General features: G+C 44.6%; 2 protein-coding genes across 4 annotated transcripts in view; one reads left to right on the top strand and one right to left on the bottom strand.

Annotated features, from left to right (window-relative positions):
* SGPP2 (sphingosine-1-phosphate phosphatase 2) overlaps positions 1–12,038 on the top strand; it is a 47,421-nt gene extending 35,383 nt beyond the window's left edge. The window contains exons 5-6 of one of the 3 annotated variants that reach the window (XM_042800712.1): positions 754–1,347; positions 10,921–12,038. In XM_042800712.1, coding sequence (XP_042656646.1) covers positions 754–1,299 — 546 coding nt within the window. In that variant the 3' untranslated portion in view covers positions 1,300–1,347; positions 10,921–12,038. The other 2 variants (XM_042800718.1, XM_033005511.2) reach the window with 2 other exon arrangements.
* Positions 9,080–19,117, bottom strand: part of FARSB (phenylalanyl-tRNA synthetase subunit beta) — a 40,227-nt gene continuing 30,189 nt past the window's right edge. Inside the window, exon 17 of the mRNA XM_042800696.1 lies at positions 9,080–9,774. Within this exon, the coding sequence (XP_042656630.1) occupies positions 9,623–9,774 (152 nt within the window). The 3' untranslated portion in view covers positions 9,080–9,622. The remainder of the gene's footprint in view (positions 9,775–19,117) is intronic.

Genomic DNA, 19,117 nt, shown 5'->3' with positions numbered 1-19,117 from the left:
GTTTCCTTTCCTAGCCATGCAGTTGACAACAGTCAAGTTCTCAAAACACCTTATTTGCCTCTGTTAATAAATCAGGTTTTAACTATGTGCTTGCCTCGGGCGCTTTACTGCAAGCTGGATTTCAGAGGCTTGGGCAACAAATTCCTTCTTGGCATATTCCTGCCCAGCCGTGCCTACCTCTTGCTGCGGTTGGCAGAAATCACAGCACACGTACCATGTCCTGCAGCTCTGTGCTTTTCTCCCCCGGAGCCTGTGTTCCTGGGCTGGGTCCTTGTCTCTGGCAAAAGACAGCATCTCCTCGTTTATGCAAAGCAAGCAAGCAATAATCCTACTGATATGATGGAATTGCTTGTAGGATTATGGGAGGGGAAGGGTTTGTATGAAGGCAGCTTGCTGTGATATCACCCCTGAGATGGAGTTCTGCATGTGCCTTTTCCATTGAGGTCATAGGTGGAGAGTGCCCTGAAAACATGAAAGCAGGGGAGGGAAAGAATCTCACTTGTTCAGGGGAAAAATAGGTATTGATAAATACATTCACATGGACAAGCTGAAGGCTGCGTTCGCGGACTGTCACGTTTTGTTTAGCACAGGCTTCAGGCTGTCACTGCATGTGGACAGTGCCATCACTGAATTCAGGGACTTCCTCTCCTGCTGTGCACCCACAAATGCAGATACTGGTCTTTTTTCATCACCCAAGAATATCTGTTTTACCTTTCAGGTCTCACAAAGCCTTTAAACATGATCTCTTTGCAGGACGTGATCGGCGGAGCGCTGATTTCGGCTGTGCTGCTTTTGCTCTTGTATCCTGCGTGGGACATGATAGATCACTCGCTGTTAACTAGTCCCTTCTGTCCACTGCTTTCCATAGTTGTGCCTCTTGTCTTATGTTACAACTACCCCAAACTAGACTATTACAGCCCTACCAGGGGAGATACCACTACTATCTTAGGAGCAGGAGCTGGAGCAACTGTGGGATTTTGGTTAAATAACCAGTACGCTGCGCCAGCCTACACCAGCGAAAATTTTCAGCTTGGATTTCCTCTGATCACCGGTAAAATCATGGTGGTTGTACTAGCCAGGTTCTTTGTAGGGATCTTTGTTGTTCTACTGACGCGCCAGCTCATGAAGAGTGTGGTCCTTGGCATGCTGGGTTATCGGTACAAGTTTCCCATTGGCGACCTGGAAGCCCGGAGACGACTGGAAGTCGAAGTGCCCTATAAATTTATAACGTACTCCTCAGTTGGCTTCAGTGCTACCGTGATTGTGCCGCTGCTGCACAAGCTGTTAGGGTTGATGTGAGCGCAGCGCCTTCCTTACAATGTGTGGCACCACCATTTCAGAGACGCGGTAAGTCCATCAAGACTGGTAACTTGACCAAAAAGTGTTTTGTGCCTTTCTACACTGATGTGGTGGGTTGACCCTGGCTGGAGGCCAGGTGCCCACCAAAGCAGCTCTATCACTCCCCTCCTCTGATGGGCAGGGGAGAGAAAATATAATGAAAGGCTCGTGGGTTGAGGTAAGGACAGGGAGAGATCACTCACCAATTGCCATCTCAGGCAAAACAGACACAACTTGGGGAGATTAGTTTATTACCCATCAAATCAGAGTAGGATAACGAGAAATAAAACCAAATCTTAAAAACTCCTTCCCCCCACCCCTCCCTTCTTCCCAGGCTTAACTTCACTCCTGATTCTCTCTGCCTCCTCCCCCCCAGCAGTGCGGGGGGACGGGGAATGGGGGTTGTGTTCAGCTCATCACACCTTGTCTCTGCTGCTCCTTCCCCCTCCGGGGAGGACTCCTCACACTCCCCTGCTCCAGCGTGGGTCCCTCCCACGGCAGACAGTCCTCCACGAACTTCTCCCACGTGAGTCCTTCCCGCGGGCTGCAGTTCTTCACGACCTGCTCCAGCGTGGGTCCCTCCCAGGGGGTGCAGTCCCTCCGGCACAGACCGCTCCCGCGTGGGTCCCCCACGGGGTCACCAGTCCTGCCAGCAAACCTGCTCCAGCGCGGGCTCCTCTCCCCACGGGCCCACGGGCCCTGCCAGGAGCCCGCTCCAGCGCGGGCTTCCCGCGGGGTCACAGCCTCCTTCGGGCATCCCCCTGCTCCGGCGCGGGGTCCTCCCCGGGCTGCAGGTGGAGATCTGCTCCTCCGTGGGCCTCCCCGGGCTGCAGGGCCCAGCCTGCCTCCCCACGGGCTGCACCTCGGGCCGCAGGGGAATCTCTGCTCCGGCGCCTGGAGCACCTCCCGCCCCTCCTGCTTCGCTGCCCTGCTGCCTGCAGAGTTGTTGCTCTCGCGTGTTCTCGCTCCTCTCTCCAGCTGCAGGCGCTCGGGTGTTTTTCCCCCCTTCCTAAATCCGTTACCCCAGAGGCGCTACCGCCATCGCTGCTGGGCTCGGCCTTGGCCAGCGGCGGGTCCGTCTCGGAGCCGGCTGGCGTTGGCTCGGGCGGACACGGGGGAACCTTCTGGCAGCTTCTCGCAGCAGCTGCCCCTGTAGCCCCCCCACTGCAAGAACCTTGCCATGCAAACACAATACAACTGGCCTAAAATACCCAAATTGGAAGAATCATGGGAATTTCTGTACACAAAAAACTTAGGGTTAGAAATCGCTGACCCCACTGTGTCACATCATTAGAGACCCCTGGCCCAGCTGACTAAAGATGACAATTACAGAGCACAAAGCCAGTATCTCCCTGCTGGAGCAGCAGCAGTGGCTGGTTTGCCATGGGTCTGGGGGTGCGGGGAAGCGTGGCTGTGCCTGTGGGACACCAGCCCCGTGGCTCTGAGGGCTGTGAAACCACTGTGGGATTGCTTCTGCTGAAGCAGGAGAGAAAGCCAAGGAAGGGCTTGTGTTTGGGGCATGGGGGAAAGAGACAACCAACCAAGAGCAAAACGCTGTCCTTGGGGCATGCAGAGCTCTGTCTGCACCCCACTGTCCCCTGGGGACTGGAGGTGAAGGAAGAATGGCTGAAGATGGGAAGGTGATGTGGAGGTGGAGGGAGGTGAAGGCCCTTCAAGTGCTGGCCCCTTCCCGCTGTTGGGCTTCAGTGGGAGCATCCTGCTGGCCCAGACAGTGGGTTTCTTCAGCAACCAGTACTGGCAGAGGTCAGAAATGGCCCCACTTGGGTACAGTTGAGAATTTTCCTAAAGAAATCTGATGATTATTGTACTTGGTACTTGTCAGTGTTGTCTGACAGCACTGCCAGACCTGGCTAGTTCTGTGTGTATGGTTTTACCCACTGCAATCCCTCAAAAAAAAAAAAAAAAAAAAAAAAAACCAAAAAAAGTAAAACAAAAAAGAAAAAATACAATGCAAAACATTTTAAGTAACACATTTATCTTGGATATCAATAAGAAAGCCTCCACTAAAAGATTCTTTGCCTGTATGCAACCGAGCGGAGTTGTTACCACAACGTTGAGGCTTGCGTTTAAACTGTTTAATTGTGATTTAGCTTCCCTGTCTAGGGGATGGGACAAAGTCCTTCCTATCATGTGGGGGTGACAAATAGTGTCCTTAAACTGCGTTGTGGAAGGAGCTGAGTGGTGACTCTGGTGACTACAACGTGTGGTGATGATAAGATGCCGTCATTTTCTGGTGCTGCACAGCATTATGGTTGGTCTTCCATGCATCTTGCAATACTGTTACATACTTGTAGAATAGCAGTTGAGTGTTCATAGGAGGGTCATTGCTATAACTTGGGCTGCTTATTTTAGAAAAATATATATCAGCTGTTGGACCAATGAGCTGTTGAGAAATACAGCAGTGAATGTGGTCTGCTTGGCTAGAAAAATGTAACACACTGCGACCACGGAGCTTCAAGCATGGCCCCTGTGCCTTTCCTGGCAGAATGGTCAGTGAAAGCCAGCTTTTTAACCATATATGCTTGTCTTTTTGGCTGCAAGAAAAGTTAACCTGAAGAATGTAGAGGAGGTGCTTTGCCATCAGTTCACTGCTTGGATAAATATAATCAAGTTCTAAAAATGTAGCTGGGAGTTTTGTCTGAGGAGCGGGAGGCGTGCCTGTGAAAGAGCCATACAATTTTAAAACCAGGTTAGTAGTCTCCAGAAGAAACGCAGGCAGAAATTTCAACCAATTTTAGATTTGCCAAGGCTGTGGATAAATTGTTTTAAATCAGGCTATGTGGACTTTACACATGCATGCAGCAGCTTGGAGGAGTCTTTTAGCAGGGTATGTGCCCACTTACGTGTGCCCGTTGGTGAGCACTGGACTCGGGCCACCAAAGCCACAGGGTCCCGTTCTCAGTCTCCCTCCTTCCCACACACCACAGAAATTCTGCCATCTGGCTTTAAAACACCTTTAAAATACCTTCTGTTAAGAGTGCTTTATGATATACAGCTGCATGGCAGAGCAGAAGCCCTGTGGAGGTGCCACATCACAGTCAATGGGACCGAAATTGGGAAAAAAAAACTTGACAGCAAGCTGAGTGTTTAAGCCAGGGGGTGGAATCAGTCTCAAGAAAGGCACAGTTTGACAGGGACATTCATGCAGTTTTATGTGTACAAGTTCTGTTCTGAATCACAGCTATTTTATGCTATGAAGATTTTATAAATTATATATAAATGCTTGGATTTATAAAGTATGTGCACAGATATTTTTATCTTTTATAGTATTCCTCTGCATAGTGATTCATGCAATACATGCAAACTGTATTTGGTTCAAATTTAAAAATATACGTATTTTGCAAAATTTTATGTTGCTTTGTTCATTTTGCATCCTCTATTGCTACTTGCAAATGATTAATGCCAGCAGAATGAGTCACAGTTTAAAAAGCTTCCCAGATGCAACCACCCACCTCTCTTCCCAAGCTGGCCTGCTTGTGGGCTCGTCCCCTGCTCAGTCTAGCTGTGAGCTTCGGATCCTCGGGGCTCAGCAGCAACATCCTGCTTTTTTAAAAACATTAAAAAAAAAAAAAAAAAAAAGAGTACTAATTACTCACAACTGTTTGTTATGTCCTTTGCAAATGGAAGCATGTGAGTTGCTGTGTCGTTAGTGATGGTGGATGCTTGGGCACCTGGAATCTCCTTCACCTGCAATATCTACCTCTAATAGACAAAACAGTTAATTGGAAGCTGAATTTGATTTTGAATTAATATATGCAATTATAGCATGACATCCCATAAACTACAAAATATTTCATATTCATTGGGGAGCCTAACCAGGTTTTGTTGTTAAGGATGTATATTTGAAAGGTAGGTCTGTGTCTTTCCCTCATCATCATGTCCTGCCTGGAAGTGGCATGCCCACAGCTGAGTGGGGTGAGCCCTGATTGCAGCAGCATCCCTGGGCTGCTGGGACCAGGCAGTGCTTTCAGCTGCACTTTGTGCTGAGACTGTGCTTGTGGGGTGCTCACAGGACTGCAGCCGGTCTGGCAGGGCCAGGCTTGAAGAGGCAAGTTCTTTGGCAAGGTAAGACACATCACTCTTCCTGTACTTCATAAACCTGAAGCACCAGGTCCTCAATGCCAACCCATGTGTGTCTCTGGAAATGCTCCCCACCTCTTAATTCCTGCAGTCTGGGTGCCTCTGCATTTCCAGTGTGATGGTAGAAAATGAGGTTTTGTGGCCAGTTTGCTGGTCATGTTCTGTACTCAGTAACACAGAGGTGTCAGCTGAATCCTCTTGAGTAGGCATGCTTGGTTTTTAGAGAAAAGCACTGCCTTTGATGTGAGTGGGGGAGGAGATAACTTCCAGATACGGAGCATCCGCCCTGGAGCCTGGGCTGTTGACTTCTCAGTACTTTCGGGGTCCAGCACTACAGCTCTCCATCCCGCAGCCTCCCTCAGCTGCAGAGGTGGTGCCAAGCCAATCTTTTTCTAAATTTCCTTCATTATGCTGTCAAGAGGGACGTAGCAGGCATCTCACCTTTAGCTTACTCCACTCTGTCCTACCTTGAGGCTGCCTCTTCCTGGCGTGCTGGCTCTGCAAACCGCTTTCTGGGTGTGTGGTGCCGATCCAGGCTTCCTCCTGCTGCAGGGCATCTCTGTGTGCCGGGCCCTCGGCACAGAACCAGCTACCCTGGCAGTGGCCAAATGTTACTGCACCCCTTGGCAGGAATTAGAAACCAAACCAGCATGCACTGATTTTGCCTGGTTTAGTCTTCCAATGGTAACTTTGTCATGACCCCAGGCTCCTAATCCATCCATGTTTCTATGTAAAACTGCAAGGAAACTCGCACATGCTTTTCTGGATTCAGGTGGTTTAATTTAGGGAAACAGAAGAAAATGGTTTCAGTTGCAGTTTTAACCCTTCTAATGCATGCTGCAAGTAGAAGTTAGGAAATGTGGGCACACCTCTGAACAGGGTGGGGTGTGGCTCAGCAGTGGGTGGGACCTTGCACATTTGCTAAAAAAGCGTGACCCTGGTTTGCTGCCACTGTGCTCCGGCTCCCGTGGGAGCGAGCGCATCACTTCCCCGCTGCCCGCCTGGGCCTGCGGCGATGGGCGGCTGTCTGGCTGTCTGGCTGTCCGTCCGTCCCCGCTGCCCCCCGCATGCCCTCCCTCGCGCCGGGCTGGGTTTCAAGGTCGCCGGGCGGTCAGAGGTGTCGCGTGTGCCCGAGGCCGCGATCCCCACGCAGCCTCCTGGCTGCACCCGTTGCCTTTGCTCGGCCTGTTCCATACTCACCTGCCAAATCGAGAATGATTTAAATTGCAAGCAAGCCCGCTAGCAGCCCAGAGGTGGAAACAGCCCCAAGTGTTACCTTTACATAATTATTCTCGCTGCAGCCAGGCTCTCTCAGAATTTCTGCTGTTTGGAAAAGCACCTTTGCAGCACTGAAGCACAGCAAGGACAAACCCAGCAGTCAGTACTCATGTCCAGCTGAATGGACACAGCAGTCACCCAGACAGCACATTAAAACAGGCTTTGACCCCTCTGCCACTGGCTCTCCAGCCTTTTGTGCTCATGTTCCGATTCCGAGCAATGACCCGGTACCCACAGCCAGCAGGAGCAAGCCAAAAGTCATTCATAATTGGGCACCGCTAATGAAAAATCCAACTTCCAACTCTTCCTTAAAAAAAACCCAAAAAACCAACAAAGTTCAAAAGATATTCAAAACTTGCTCAAAAGTCACCACCATCAGCAGACAAGGCTTCCTTTGCCAGAGACCACAGCTACAGCAAAGGGTAAAAGCAAAATTGTAATGCGTATGGTAGCTGTTTCTAGTGCAAAGTTGTGTGTTGGACACCTTGATTATTGAATACAGCTACAAGCAAGCTGCGAATATCAGATAATTGGTTTTGGGCTATGAAAGACAACACCCTGCAATAAATATGCTAAACTTTTATGAAGTGTCCCACTCATCAGGATTCACAGCTAATCCTGAGCACAGCACTACAGCAGAGCTTGAATTTCAAAGCTACAGCAGCCTCTGCAAGGCTGCTGGCACCGTGTCTAGCTGTGAGAGGCGGCAGTGGCTCTGAAGAGGCTTTGTAACCTTTCTCTTCTCTTTCTCTACTTTTAGCAAGTAACACTACTTCCCCAGGACAGAGTTAATATCCTGCTTGTGGAACACTTAGCTACTGACACACGGGCAAATGGTATGAAAAAGAAGTGATCCCCAAAAGACTTGCAATACATACCACTGCAGCTCAAGCCCTTAGTCCCAGCGTAATCTGGTCTTTACACTCAAAGGACAGTAAATTCACAGGAGAATTGGGACACCCAAAGAGTCAGAAAATCTTGTGTAGAGAAATATATTTAGTGCACGCAAATATGCCTGTACTCTGCTGAAATGCAAATCTGCCTTATTGTCATCCTAATCCCCATGCATGACACACTAATAAACAGGGGGGTTTAATACTTACCATCTGCGTTACAGATCGCTTCCCACACTGTGAGCTTGCTTGGTTACAGTTGTGTAGGCATCACGGAGAGATATATCCTGCAAACGACAAGCTGGCTAATCCCTTGGGAGACTTTAAAATGTGAGCTGCAGTTTTCTCACTCTCCGTGGGCACTGGAGTCAGTCGTGCAACGTATGGCAATGGCTATATTCTCATTTCACGTCTGTCATGCAGAGATAATTAAAATCTACATTTCCATCTGAGAGGAACCGTAGGGTTTCCAGATGGGTAACTGTAGTGCATTATTCATACTAGATTAACACTTGCACCAAAAAGCCTTGCCTGTTGCCCTCCCACCTGTTAAGATTACCAACAGGACTACCACTGAAAAGCCATCGTGGGTCCAGCGATAGGGGTATGTGCAGACACGCAGCTCATAAAACTGTGAGTGTACCTCTCCCTCCCCCTTGCACATCTCTCTTCTCGATGAGACAGTCATTGTAACACCCTTCTCCAGCATCCCCCAGATGTGCACTCTTGGCCAGTTCCCTCCTGGGATCAGAAGCTATCTGGCTCTCGCAGCGGAAAGAAGCCAGAGCATATTGGGCCTAATGCAAAATACTTGCTATTGTTAGCCCGCAACATCAGCAATGGTTATAATATTGTGAATGAGGGATACCCAGCTTCATCAGCAAGCCAGTAAAGAGCCCGCTTCAGAGTACTGAGCTGGCCACCCACCCAGAGACATTACACCAGAAAGGAGGTATCGGGCATCACCGTGCTGGATGGTGCGTCTCAGTTTCCCAGACAGCAGGGGCTCAATGCGCCAGGCTGTAGCATAACTGCTGCCAGAAAGCCACCTAGAAGGAAAAGTCTGACCCGTGAGAGGTTCTCATATATTGTTGGGGGAAAAACTGCAAGCAAAGGAAAAGTGTCCAAAAGTCGTGCGGTCCCTGATGTGCAGCTGGGGTCTAGAAAGCCACTGGTGGGGCTATGTGAGTGCAGTGGGACCACGCTAACTTCTGCAGATAAATATGCCAGCCCCAGTCGGACAAAGGCTTTGATATTTTTCAGCTCCTCAGGCAAAAGACCACTGGCATATGCTCTTAAATGCATTTCCCCAATTTGGTTTGGAGCTTCAAAAAACCATTAGACTTACATCAACCATGAAAAAATTTAATTCCACCCCCTCCCCTTTCTGAATTTAGAATGATAAAGGATCAACAGTTATGTCTGGAGTAGAGAAGCAGATATTACACACATCTTGCTTACAAAATAGCTCTGGTTTTCATGAAACAAGTTTATTTTCCTCCCCCAGCCATTGATGAACACATGACAACCGTACAGAATAAAAGCTCAACTCCTTAGTTCTGCTCACATTCACTCAACATTTGCTCTAATCAATTATCTTATTTCATGCAATAAGAAAAGAATGAGATTCCTGTTATGCAGCCATAATCAGTTACAGTACGAAGCTGTGTCTGTGGAACATTTCTGATTTTGAAAACTAATCATGTGCTCTGCCATTACATTTCTCTTGTAAAACACTGGGCTTTTACCCAACTTGCTTCTCCCCTCATCCCTCCCTCCCCCCACTTTAAAAATATTGAGGGCACAGTCTAGTCCAAGATGCCACGTTCTTACCCTGCAGAAGCTAGCCAAATTGCACTGTAAGGAACATATTTACCCAGGGAGCCAGACTCTGTTTTTCTAGTTTATTGGAACATAAAAGCATAAGCGGATATCCCCTGCAGAGGAAGACAAAAGAGCAGAGGGTGCTGCATGTGACAGTGGATGGCTGTAGGAGGATAAAAGTCCCGACTTCACACGAAGGGCTGAATATTGATCTCTAGGGCAGAGCATGGCATGGTGAGCTCAAACTTGGTGATAACATCGGGGTGTAGGACTCCAAGTTTTCCAATGCTTTGACCTTTGGCAAAGATCTCAGCACAGCGACCAGGAAAGAAAGCAGAGCCTGTAAAGAAAGTGAGAGAAAAATCAATATTTCTCCAGGCCAAAGAAGTCAATAGGCATTTAACATGGAGAACAAAGCTCTCAGTATTAAACCGTTCTCTGTGCTGAGATGCTAAGAGGCTCTCACTTTCTTGCATTAACAGTTGTCATGATTGATAGAGAACGAGGAAACACTTTGAGTTAAAAATAAAATGCGAAGCCCAAAGCGTAGGCATTTTTCACATTCCAGTTGTTTTGACTAAGTTACTCCCATAATAGAAATTAGCACAGATAAGTCGAGTCAGAGGGCTACTGAAATTAAGAACTTTTGCAGGCTTTAGGCTATTTAACACCTGAATGTTTCCCACCTTTCTCTGTTTAAGGAAATAAAGCTTGCTGTCATCTAAGGGGTAAGTAGGCATGTCACGCTTGATTACGTGTCACATAATTAGAAACAACCTACATTCCTCATCTGGAGAAGAGCTTTTAAGCAGTTTCATATACACTGTAAGACTGTGGAACAATGAACAACTCAAGGAAGTTGAAGAACATCTTCCTCTTACCTCAAACTAAGCCCCAAGTTTGAAATGTTATTTGGGAGTTAAAAAAAAAAGAAAAAAAACAGGTGAAAAGTCGTTGAATTGGCAATGAAAAACTTGGAGCAGCTGTGCAGACTTTTTCACAGAAAGCCCTTCCTACCTGGGAACTCACCCGTGCATGGTGGCTATACCATCAATATATTCAAGCTTGCCTATCTTAGCTATGGTTGTATTTTTTAGGTCTCTGTCCTGCACCGAGTGGCAGTTTGACGTGATAGCCCTTTAAAAGACAAAACCAAACCAGCAAGCTGCTCCTTCTGAAGCCACCTCTTTCATAACAAGTGTGTGGAGGCAAGGCACAGTGCGCAGGACCTCCAGTGAGTAGTGCTGCAGACGATGCTGTGAACTCGAAGGAGGACAGGGGAGAGGATGAAACAAGGCCACTGAATCCTACAGATCCTCCTGTAGAAAGCTGCCTCCGCCACGTCTGTAGTGCTACTGCCCTTGCAGAGAGGGAAGGGCTCTTTACTAGATTGCCGCTCAGAAGTTAAACAAGTCTGCAGGGACAGCATCGGGGACCACTCAGCTTCCCTGCCCTCACCTCCTGCTCTGCATCTTTCTCTCAATAGGCTAAAAACCAACAAAGCATCTTCTGCAAGAAGAGCTGGTTATTCAGGTATGTGTGAGGTTGCATCGGCGCGGATGAGGAACATCCCTGCTCTACTTGCTTCCGTGCCGGTATGAAGCCAAAAACTGAGGAGCTGCCTCCAGTCCTGCTCCCTGCCTGCCACCAACACGGCACTCAGCCCAGCAGCATCCTCTGCATCCTGCAAAAGGATCGCAAGAATTTCCTCATGGCAACTTACTCTCTCATTGCTCCAAATGCTAATTAAGGTTCAGGATCAGCCCAGGACATTTTACTGTGTTTATAAGGAGCTATTTAAAAAAAGGCAATAAAGGGCCAAATTAAACTCAAACCTCAGGAACATTTTCATGACACTCTGATCACTAGTGGTCAAGCCCAGAGACAGTCTTTGTCAGCTTCTCAATGGAAATAGTTCATTGAAGTACTGTCTCATATGAGTTTCGTAGTCATAACTTGCAGCTACAAGAATAAGAACAGCAATTAGGTCTTTTTCTTGTCCAACATCCTGCAAGTGCAAATTAACTTAAATGTGTAATTCAATTTTGGCTGCCTTGTGAAATCTGACGGCAGTAATAAATGATCACGTTACCTAAAGGCTGTTTTAAAAAATATTCAGAACCAGTATCTTTTAAATCATCCAGTTCCAGACTTAGCTACGAGCGCAAACCAACTACTTACACTGGATGTACAAAAGTGAAATTATCTAGCCCCTGGGCATCCCTGGCACGTGACTCTAGCCAAACAGACACTTGCCACTGCCAAGCTGCACTATTCAAAACAAGTGTTAAAATAAAACTTGATGAAACAAATTTAGAAAAGAAACAAATGCCACATATACAGATCACTCTGCAGACTGTGGGTGAAAACATAACCCAGAAATAAAGTACCCTTGTAGTTAGTGGTGAAGGCTTTCCTATTTGTGAATAAAGCTGGTATTGTACCAAGGATGTGAGCAACGCACAGTGACGTTCTTTTAGAAACTTGACTGTAAGCTTAAACTGGCACAAGAGCAAGAATCAAGCAGAAGTTAATAATGTTGGCATGGTACTCTACTGTAAAATTATAGGAAAAAAGAGCTTTGACAATACGGTTAGTTAAAAAGCTGTGAGTCTGACTTGTCTGTTCTTCTGAGTTGCCTTATGTGTAGCCTTGGGAAAGTTACTTTATCTTCTTGCACATCTAGACCCAACTATATCATGAGACTTAACTTTTTAAACTTGCAGACATCTGGATGGGGCCTAAAATAATACTGCACTCAGTCCATCTATCAAAGGCAGTTTCCAAGATCTGTGCCACTTCCCATTGTGTGAAACAATTCTATGTTTTCAGGCACAAGAAATGCTCTGCTATCCGAGCATCACCAGTTGTCGGTCTCCCAGTCAGAAGTTAGGCAGAAGGTGGGCAGGCGGTGGGGGGGCTTGAAGCCTTACCCGACCTTCACATCCACCACTATTGACCTTCCCTAGAAAGTTAACTTCAGTAGAACTTCCCTCACATTTAACTAAATAATATGCATTTGTGATAATTTTTGAAAGCTAATGGCAATTCATGACATTATATTGGAAACTATGAAATGGCTTAATGATTGCAGCATAAAGTGAAGAGTTATGTTACCTAGAATCTTAACACTGATAAAATTTAATCTTTCTTACCATGAGCTCACAGCACAGCTTCATAACACAAGTGAACTGACTCAGTGAACCACACTGCCAAAGGGGATGTGGCTGCTCTCCACCTGGAGCGGGGAGGAGAGTGGGACAAGCTGTTGATTTGGCTGAAGCCTTTGCCATGAAACCATACATTCAGTGTGGCTCTGAATACACTGCTCCAGGCTTTGGGTTAGGCATTCAGACATATTTTCTGTCGCATATGCAGCAACTGATGCTGGACCATGACATTATTTTACTTTGAACTTCCTTGCAGTGAAGAGGTAAAGATATAATTAATATCAAGGGGAAGTGTTTAGCTCCCCAAAGGGCAGGAAGCAGGACGTTCAAATCACCTCTCCATTTCTAGTTCAGCCAACCCTGAAATGTTGGTTACTTCACAGTGCGGTCACTAGTGTGCCCGGTGCTTTGCAGACATGGCACTTGCAGAGTATAATTCTGTGACTGGAAGAGATCAGACAATAAGCAAATAAAAATGAAAGAACCTGTTAGAAGCTTTAGGGTCCCCATCTATCCAGCTAACACTTGGCCCTTGCACCAAAGAAACATGAGCTGAGGAATAGGTTTACAGAGAGTTTATGAACTCTGGTTAATAATGAAACTATTATTATGATAATTGGCTGCACTACAGAATGCTTCAAAGTATATTCCTGCCTGCCAAAAGGGCTCCAGGCTGCATCTCACAGAGGGGGGATCTAAGTTCTTCATCATCTTAGTGACTCTTCCTTTGACCACACGCATGGTAAGAGGAGGTTGGCTCATGACAGAGACTGGGAGTTGTTGGTCCATGTATCTCTGCCAGGGCACCAGAATTTGGAGCAAATGTAAATTTCAGATAAAAAAATTCAGACATTTAAAGGGAAGCACATAAAGAAAGAAAAAACTCAGAAGGAATATAAAAAATCTGAGCAGAAAGGAGGGAAAAGAGAAACGAGCATTTTGTAGCTGGGGGGAGTGCTTTGACTGAGGGACTAACCATGAGTAGAAAAGGAGGCCTGGGCAAGAGGAACCTCACTGTGTTGAAGACAAGCCATGTGTTGCAGGAGGACCTGAGCAATCTACTGAGCAGGGCAGCAAACCAGAGGATTTGCCAAAATAACCAGGAAACAAAGGTAAGGATTCTTTTTTTCCTAATTTGCACATTTCTTGTATTATCAAGTCAACTCTTGAAGTAGACTATAAGAGTGAGAGTCAAGGCTGTATGAAAGATATGTTTATGCTACTTGCACCTCTGGGGAATCAGCAAAAAATGTAGACACTATTATCTTGTTTGAATAAATTGTACCATCAACTGAAGCCCAGTGCTTTTAAGCTTCGATAAAGTCTTGATGCCAAAAGGATTACAAAGGGTGCCTTTGCAGAACAGTTAGCAGCTGCGACCTGCAGCTTTCGAGCAGGAGTTCAAAGTTAACAATAGTTTGTCGTATCTGTGTATGCAATATCATCACAAACAGTATGGTTGTGAAGAGCATGGTCTTCCTGAAGAAAGCTTTCACTAGTCCAGCAGCCACCAAAGCACACCTGGAGGCACCATTATCTGTGCCTCCTGGCACTGATATGTGATGTATGATTATATGTGTTTGCTGCTGGTGCAATTATATTGAAAGGCTGCTCCTGTAGGTCTGGTTGGATGTACCATCAAGTACATTGAGAGCCAAAATTCATTTAAAAATTGTAGTTTACTATACGATTCCATTTTAAGATAATAGATTTATCGCTCTTGATATAGTTAATCCTTTCTGCTCTAAACACAAATACTACTTTATAAACTTCACCCTGAAATCTAGTCAGAGATCGTATTGTCATTGCTGATAGGGACCTATACAATGCCAGAGGAAGCCAGAAGGTCTAGCAATGGAAATCCACTTCTTAAAATGCCAACATTATAACTGGTAGTTACGAGAAGGGGTGGGGTGAAATACAATATGCGTTCTGAAAGAACAGATGCCAAAGCCAGCCATGTCTCTTGCTGACATACTACACGCACGCGAACACCAAAAGCTACTTCTCGTGGTTGCAAGTAAGAATTTAATTTCCAGTGTTCAGTGATGTAGAAATAATACCTTTAATTAAAGCTTCTGTAGCATGTCCTCAAAATCTGTAATTGCCTCTCTGTATTCAGGTAACAGGGCTACTTTGATTGCTTTGGGGTAATTCTTTGGCCAATAATCCAATAGAGCAGGTAGTCTTTAGCACATTTTCTGGCTAATTGACCCTCAAAGAGCTCAGAGTTCCCTGCACTCTTTGTTGTTAAACACCTTGCACAGTTTCTTTTCTCTACCTTACTCTCCCTCCTTCTTAAAAAGAAATAAGATTAAAGTAGTATTATAGGCCTACAGTTGCACTAAGCCTTCAAACCCACTTGTTTGTTCCTATAATTTAAAGGAACATTGGCAGCTGAAGCTTAAGAAGGTGATAAAGCAGAGCTCATCTGGCCTGCAAAGTCTTTCATCTTAATTCTCCATCCCCTTAGTTGCTCCAGCTGCCCTTTCACTACCTCATCCTGATTCACCTGGTGAAGTATTTTACCTGTGCTACATTGGATGGAATTCAGTTTTGTGAGGCTAGATGGTCTTCTTTTCAGAATCAGGATCTTTACATTTTCAACTAATTCCTTCTTTTGGCAGATAAACTCAAATGCAAAGTCACTGGATGCTATCAGACCAGTCAGTATTTTAAAAGGCAACTACCACTTCTTGCTCATGTATGCAGTGCAGTCAGGCTCCCAGAACCTTATGCAAAGCAACAGCAACCTCAAAAGCATATCTTCTCATGGGATGATTTACCTTCAGCTAATTTTTAAAATCACAGGCATCTCAAATCTTGCATGATTTTTGGAACATACAACTGCTCTTTTAAGTTGCACAATGTCAGCAGTTCTTCCCCCATATACTTACATGCCCAAAAGAACCATACTTTAGGATCAGTGGGATATTTATTAACTTTAGTTTTCTGGTTTGCAACTTGTGACCAAAGTTGTGTCAGAACAACCTCCACTCCCCACATCACACCTAACTGTAATGACATGTTAGGAAGTTCAAATCAGTACAATCACACTTAAGGTAAGTGCCTTAGATTTAGGTTTTTTTCCCTGTAAAGAAAATAACACTTGAAAAGATGACTGAAGAAATATCTGTATGATATGAATGAACATGTCCTCTGTCTAAAAGGCATCTTTCATTCTGTTTTCTTCCTATGTTTTTTCAAAAGCCTCCACATGGAGGGCATAGCAGAAGAGGGTAAAGGGACAATCAATTATTTACCTGGACTGGTACACTGGATATCCAAAAATAGAGTTGAATATTAGAGTCTTTGTGCAGACAATGAGGCTAAGGAATATGAAGAATCATCCACAAATTTGCAGTGGTCAGGTGATTAATCATTTTCTTGTGTTACAAGTCAATGGCTGCATTTTTATTAACTTGTATCTCAGGGAGGGTGTGAGAAAAACTAATTCTGTAAAGTTACCATTACATAGCTAATCTTTGCTTTCAGGCCAGTTTTATCTGATTTAGCCAGATTTAACTGAAATGTTATACTTCATCCCGTCTAAAAGTCACAAACCTAAGCTGATAGTATGTCACAGCTGTTTATAAAATGTCTTGCTATTTCACTTGAGTTAGAGAGCACAAAGCTCTGAATGTTAAAAAACTTTATTTCTTTCTGTTACATAAATGTTTTTATCCCTTAATCCTTGTAAACATCAGAATCTGTCAGAAACTAGGAAACAATAAACCACATTCTTTATGGTAGGGGTTATAACACTATATATGCACAGTAAATCAGCAGATTTTAGATTTTAGCTCCTGCTTTCATACAAGCATTAGAAAACAAGAATCAGCACTAAGTCAGCCTGCAAGTCTACTTCAGTATGTCATATTTAGTTTGCATGTTGTTTATTCACTTCATGTCCTAGACCAAGCCATCCTTCCCCTCCCAATTGACATTACTTGCTGAGATAAATAACAGCCACCTGATGTTACGCTTTCACAGCTACCATGTTTCATGCCTTTCAGAAAATGACTTGACAAACTACCATGGAATAATACATAATTAAACAATGAATCTCAGCAGTCACTGGAACTGTTAATCACTTAGTTTTAGCAACTAAGATTTCTGTTGCAAACCAACACCTTGTGGCTGAAGCACGTGGCTGTGCCACCAGGAACAGAAACGCTTGCACTGGCTGAGTGTGAGCTGGCCCAGGACCAGAAGCAATACTGGGCCTACAGCAAATAGGGCTATTCTGCTTCTGGACCCAGACATGGAGGGTTTGTGCCCAACGCATGTACTGGGTTAATTCTGCACTACCTCAGCATTTTTTTACTTATCTACTGTTTTCTAAGACATACACCACAAGCAAAGGTAAAGTCAATTCCTCCACCATGAGCAACAGAAATACTAATCTTGGGATCCTGCATTAATATTGATTGAGAAGTTTGAGCCAAAATCTTGCAAATTCCTGTTTAAAATTTTATTGCATAAATAAATGTTAGAAAATGTATGTAAGATTAAATTTGAAGCGGTACCCCCTGCCTCTATATCACAGTTCAAAAATCAAACCAGCTCAGAGAACTGCTTAACTATGAGCTATAAATTCAACATGATCACAGTTGCTAGTGTTAATATTAATATTGTAGTGAAAATGAAAGCACACACTTAGTTGGCCTCTAGCCATAGCGGGCTGTGCAGGAGGTGAAAATGGAATTGAAGGATGAAGATGTGAGCTGGTCACATGTAGCACTTCAGCAGACAAGCCGGTGCAACCAGACCTGCACCCTGACCCTCCCCACTTAGATCACTGCCCACGTTAACCAAGAGAGGAGATTTGCAGTTTGCTCCTATTTCTGCTACTGGCTTGGATGAATAATTTATTTTTCTAGAGAAGGCTTTGCAATTTACATCTTATGACTGAGAAATAATTTGCTATTTAAAAATGCAAGGAGACAGGCAGAAAAAATGGAAATTACCTAATTCTACATTATATAATGCAAGCTGTGCCAGACGTTTAAAACTCTTGATGCAAGAAAGCTTTTTATCTGTTAGACTTGTTATGATGTATGATTATAAAAAGATAGTTGCCTTTGTGGGGGAAAGAAAGAATTAAACTCTGAAGAGGCCTCCCCAGTAAAGGAACAGCAGGAGCGCAAAGACTTGATATCAGGGAGAAGAAATTAACACTTTGAGCCCAGGAACACTAGTGCCAATGATTAGATGGTTCTGAGCGCTGACAAAAACTGGTAGAAAATGAGAAGTCTGAATGTCAGGAGAAATGCAACTACTTCTTGGAGCATCCCTAATTTGTCAGAATAATGCAACGGGAAGAAAAACATTGTAATCTTTATTAGTTGGTACTTGCAAAAAGAGGAAGAGAAGATAGCTTGTGTCTCTTTACAAGTTGATTTGACACTCCTCCCCAGAATATTTTTGCAGTTACCATGGATTTTTCCTCCCACTACTATACTACAGAAAGCATACTTCTAAATGAGTCAATTCAAATGAGTTTCTCTTCTGAAATAATCTTCCGAATTTGTGAAACAAATATTTTCATTGATCTGTTATTGAACTTTTTTATTTAACATGTGGGGGAAAAAGTGTGTCAAACATGATTTGGTGACGGTAGTTTAAAAGACAAAGGAGTCTAAGCCCATCAAATCTTTTATTATCCCATGCTGTGCTAAAATAATATACTTCTCCTCTGACACACCTTTTTTGGGGATAAGGGTTGTGCAAACAGATTATACATGAAAGGCATCAAGAGGGAACGTTCATAAACTTTCACAAGAGGAGCTGGAATGACCATAGGAATGGAAAAAGCCCTCCTCAAGCTCACTTCTGATAGCCTCTTTTTTTTTCATAATAAAGATCAGCACAAATATAGCACAAAACTAATGCAGTGGGACTTATTTCCAGAACCAAACTGGGTTTTCCACGAACTCTGTGTTGCTTGGCCTAACTGCATCACTTGCAACAGCAAGGCACCTCTGAGGCGTCCAGTGGTATGGCCTGCTGTCAAATTGTGATAAACAAGGTTTATCGGGAGAAGATCCAAACATTGTAGACTCCCACTTTGGCTAGTTAAAATTATTTATATTAATAAAAAACTCTCCTGGTTCATACCTTTGCAAGGTACCTTCTTGGGCGTTAATTCGGTTACAACCAAATTTGAGGCATCAGTGCTAGGGTGGGAAGGTAACTGGTAAGACAGAAATAAACTTGGCCTAAGTTTGTAAGGGTTTAGTTCCTATAAATCTGAAATCCTGTATTTACTGGAAGGAAATAAAGAACAGAGACAGCAGACAATTAAAGGGACAGTAAGTGAGCAGCCACACTTCCTTTATTAGATAACTTACAGTTCTTAGAACTGTAGTTCTTCATGTAACTAAGCTCCCTTGATGCTGCAGGAAAAAATGCTCAAGAGAAAAGGATGAGAATTAATTAGGAATTCAACAGATCTCAAAATAGTGGCCACAAGAACTAGTGACAAACATCCAATTTTGCAAGAAAATGGGA

Source organism: Tyto alba, unplaced genomic scaffold (assembly GCF_018691265.1).
Source record: "Tyto alba isolate M040663 unplaced genomic scaffold, T.alba_DEE_v4.0 Super-Scaffold_10, whole genome shotgun sequence".
Lineage (NCBI taxonomy): Eukaryota > Metazoa > Chordata > Aves > Strigiformes > Tytonidae > Tyto > Tyto alba.
This window is presented reverse-complemented; position numbering and strand designations above follow the sequence as displayed.